At 43.8% G+C, this 4513-nt stretch overlaps 1 protein-coding gene across 1 annotated transcript; it reads left to right on the top strand.

Annotated features, from left to right (window-relative positions):
- The first annotated feature begins 377 nt into the window (after window positions 1-377).
- On the top strand, window positions 378-4311 carry LOC117179083 (spidroin-1-like). The gene is made up of 3 exons (XM_033370729.1): window positions 378-441; window positions 2330-2936; window positions 3025-4311. Exons 1-3 carry the CDS (start codon window positions 430-432, stop codon window positions 3192-3194), a joined length of 789 nt encoding a protein of 262 aa, XP_033226620.1. The 5' UTR covers window positions 378-429; the 3' UTR covers window positions 3195-4311.
- Window positions 4312-4513: the final 202 nt, after the last annotated feature.

The raw sequence follows: 4513 nt of genomic DNA, 5'->3' as shown, positions 1-4513 counted from the left end.
TGTTTTAAGATGGTTATTTGTAGAGACAACAATTTGGAGAAGAAATTAAGTAATCTCTGCTGCTCTTGGTGCAGGGTTTGGTCTCGGTACCGACTTATGCAGTATATTTGGGGGAAGGGGAAGAACTAGGGCAAGTCTCCACTGACAGACAAGACGAAATAAAGAACCACCTATATCCAACTTATTCATGCCTTGCTAGTGACCGTCCGCCTGCACCACCCTCCCCGTACCTATGGGTGGACGAACACCGACACGAGGAGGATTATGGTTTTTCTCAGCGGGGAGGAGGGTGGCCGGTACGCGGGTTTCGAAAGGATGGTGATTGTGGAGCGTGGATACAGTAGAGTTAGGAGTATATAAGGCCCAAAGACCCAGCCTAAGTCAGTCATTCACCAAGTTGCCAGACCACCACGCACAAACGTAACAATTATGAAGGCCTTTGTAAGTATTCACCGGGGTTGTTCATCTGGGGTTGTTTTCTGATTTTCCGACATTTCACTTCTAAAAAATAATTGGATTTTGTAATTTTTTTCACTTTGCCGATCTAACTTTTTTCGATTTCGATCTTTTCAAAATTTTTTTCTTTTCATTTATATCTTTAACTTTTCTATTAATAATAATAACACAAAAAATCTGCAAACTACATTTTAAAAACTTGGATTTTCAACTAGTAGAGCTTATAACACTTGCAACACACACGCATTTTGAGTCAAACCTGAAAAATAGTTTCAATTTTAAAAACAATTGAGTAGCATATTTTTTTCGTCAAGTTCTCTTCAAATTGTGATTTCAACTCAGTGTCAATAAAGTAGCTTTTCAATGACAAATATGGAACGGCAAGATCACTCTTACTCTCAAACACGACTTTCATTCATAAAAGAAGAATCACTCTACTAAACCGGTTCGGATTATAACGGTGGTTGTAGTATAAATTGTGGTAGGATCATCATTCAGAGAGAGACCGGTCGACTCGTCGTCCTCCGTACATCTTCATTCACTAACCGTCAATGAATTGCATAATCTAAGATTCTCCAACGTGCTCATTCGGATACCCGAATTTAAACCCAAATTCAAACTTTTTCCAAATTTTCTCAATTCTTTAGTTTCTGCTCGATTCCAAATTTCTAAAAGCAAAGTCCTAAACTAAAATTGCAACCTTTGCTTCGCTAGCGGGATGTGAAAGTTGTATAGCGAGAAATGCATAATTTCAGTCTATACGCCCATTTGTGTTGCATTTCCGAGAAGAGGGCGTGACACATGTATTGCGGCTTCTAATAATTTATCTCGGAGTGGAGACATTCTCACGAAACTGTTAGCCAGAAAATTTTATATATATTTTTAAATTACTCTTTAAAATAGATAAATTCCTTTCTAAAATCTTACTTCTTCCGCACTTTGCCATTTAGTTGAGATTTTTCTTCGAATATATTTAATTCTAGCTACGAGTTAGCTTCTAGAATCCTGTAATTCAAAGGTAGATTGCGAAAGCAGTCTGTCCTCGATCCTCAAGTTACTACCTTACAAAGCCAGCGGTAACGAGACACGATTAATTATGAATCTCGTGCGACTCGCGGGTTACGTTATCTAGATTGCATAAAATCGAATCTCGTGATTTTTTTTCTAGCTAGATCGTAACACGGGTATTTTCCCCTAATATGGTCAGCCTAGGCGTGGCGGTAACTGAGACTGTCGGCGCGGATCGTTAACTATGCGAAAATGCAATCGGTGCACTATCACTCCAATTACGAAACGTTACCGCACCGTATAAGTTTTCTCTGTGGCACGGTGCCGTTCGCTTATTACTGTTTTATGATATAACGACCCTTGGAGCAATTGTCCATGTTCTCAATGTACTCAGGTCTTAACTTCCTTTGCTTTAATTTTAATTCATGACATACGACTCAATATTCTCAGTCAACTTTCTTTTTCAATTCTAATCAATTACCTTTCATCTTTTTCTTTTCAATTCATTTATTGAAATATCCATTTAAATAATAGTCGATATTTCTCACGCATGTCGAGTTACCTGGTTCTTACTGACCACGTGTACTGAAAGTGAAAGCGGTTATGTGCATCGGATCTATGCACATTATGTTAGACTTTAATCGTCGGCACTTGTCCATCGAGATCGCGCACTACGATAACCAACTACGCTTCCGTGAAGGGATTTAATACCAAGACCTAACTTTAAGAATATACATAAATTAGAAAAAAATTTCAATTCTATTTTAATTTTCGATTACTTACACATGCACTCTTAACAAGTGAATCCATCAATTCCGAATGAGTGGATCAACAAAAGTACTGAAGCTTCTGCTTCTTTTTGCAGATCGTTCTCGCATGCCTCGCCGTCGCATCGGCTCACCCCGGTCTTAGCCACGGTGGTTATGGTGGACATGGAGGTGGCTATGGAGGACTTAGTGGTCACGGAGGAGCTGGTCTCAGTGGTGGACTCGCCGCTGGTGCCGGAACCGCAGCCTCCCTTCAGGGTGGTGCATCCAGCTTAGGATCCGGTGGTCTTGGCGCTAGCTACGCTGCTGGAGCTGCTGCTGCTGCTGGATCCGCAGGAGTTCAACAGATCGTCTCTGGAGGAGTTCTCGGTGGAAGGTCCGACATTGGACCCGCAGAAGGACCAAAGGCTAACGTAGGACCCCAGACCGGACCGTCAGACCTCGTTGGACCCCAAGAAGGAGCTAAGTCCATTGGAGGACCGCGTACTGGACCAGCCAGCCTTGTTGGACCCGCTGCCGGCCCATCCACCCTCGTAGGACCATCCCAAGGAACTGCCACCCTCGTAGGACCATCCCAGGCTACCGCTAACCTCGTTGGACCTAGCTATGGTGGTGTTGCTTTCTACGCCGGATCCGGTGGAATCAACGGTGACGACGGTAGCTCTGGCTCCGCCGCCGCTGCTGCTCCCGGAGCTGGTCTTGGAGGTGAGTATCTCAGATCATCTACTTGTTAAGAAGCCTTTGATGAGCACTCTCTGTACTTTCATCATCTAATCAATCTCTTTTGATGCAGGTCTTGGTTATGGAGGCCCAGGTGCCATCGCCGTCATCGGAGGAGGTCCAGGAATCGCTGGTGGAATCGGTGGACACGATGCCGGAGTTGCTGTGATCAACGGGCCATCTGGTGCCATCCACGCCGGACTCGGCTCCCACGGAGCTATCATCCCCGGTAAATCCTGGTAAACGAGTCAACATCTCAGCGATCTCGGCTTGGCGACGGCGGCAACCTCCCACAGTTTTACCGGTCAATGATCCTCAACGCTCTGAACGTATTCTTTCCAAAGCTTAATCCATCTTAGGAGCATGGCACACATTGAAGTAGTCAGTCAGTCACACAGTGATAGTCAGTCCGGCTGCTCGGACATCCTTTAGGAGACACGGCCAGTGAGGCGGAAGAATGCCAAATCGACACCTGCTCTGGCAGGGGGAACGGGCGAACCGATCCGGGGTAACCGCGCGTCGCGATCCTTGCCGAGATCCCTTTGGTAGTTGGGATCCAGGAAAATTTAGTCAATTCCCGTTCATCCTGAGACCGCGAGCGCCTATCCTGTCAACCATAAGCATAGACGGCTTCTAGACATTCATCTGCCTCGCTTGTGCTCCAATTACACATCATTGGTTCGCTGATGTTTCTATGAACCTGTCAATGGACGAGCTTTGGCGCCTACACATGAGCAAAAAACCTGGGCTTGTTCTGTTTTCTGAACATCCATTGTTGTTTCATGCACCACCTTACGTGTTCCATCTTCCGTAGGCTGCCGCTATCACGCACATTTTTTTATATTTTTTTTTTATTTCAACCACCCCTCGAGATGAGGCATATGGTATTTGCACCTTATGTCTCACAGTTGTTATACTCACTGTCGCACCCAAGCATACACATTATTATCACATACTCTACCATGCGCATATATGCCTTCGATTTAGTATATATTTTCATATATACTACTTCTTTCTTCTTCGCACACAAGACCATATATATACATACACATACACATGACAAAGTATACTATATGCGTATACCTTTTATTCGTATGTTTATATATGCTACACATGCCTCGTGTTATGTAGTGAAGGAGACCGGTAGATTATGGTAGATCAGCCGTTCCCGTGAGTGAATGAATGTACATAGATGGCGCGCCGCCGCCGGCCCCAGACCCCGCCCGCCTTCGTCATACCCTTTCTTTGCGATCACGACTAGCACCCCACCACCACAATAGATAGATACCACGTATTTATAGTGTTTATACATTTATACAATACTTTATATAAAATAAAGCATCAGTATTTAAAACTCGAATTGATCTTACTCTTCTATCTACCATTTTTCATCCTTTCGTCCAACTACTCCACTACCTTACTCTTCTCTTCGTTAAAAAAAAAAAAATCATTTATGGTGTATCTTTGCTCAAGTGTATCCACCCTGAAAACTGACTTTTCCTGACTGAACTTGGGCAAAATGCAGTCTTACTACGTAGTACTTCCGAGGAAAAAAACCTTTT

This window comes from Belonocnema kinseyi, chromosome 8 (assembly GCF_010883055.1).
Source record: "Belonocnema kinseyi isolate 2016_QV_RU_SX_M_011 chromosome 8, B_treatae_v1, whole genome shotgun sequence".
Lineage (NCBI taxonomy): Eukaryota > Metazoa > Arthropoda > Insecta > Hymenoptera > Cynipidae > Belonocnema > Belonocnema kinseyi.
The sequence above is the reverse complement of the archived record's forward strand: the minus strand, read 5'-3'. Positions and strand labels throughout refer to the sequence as shown.

What these genes read in the sequence shown, in the direction of transcription:
- LOC117179083 (XM_033370729.1), top strand. An exon ending in TCCCGGAGCTGGTCTTGGAG is followed by an intron (nt 2,937 to 3,024) that starts GTGAGTATCTCA and finishes CTTTTGATGCAG; the next exon opens with GTCTTGGTTATGGAGGCCCA.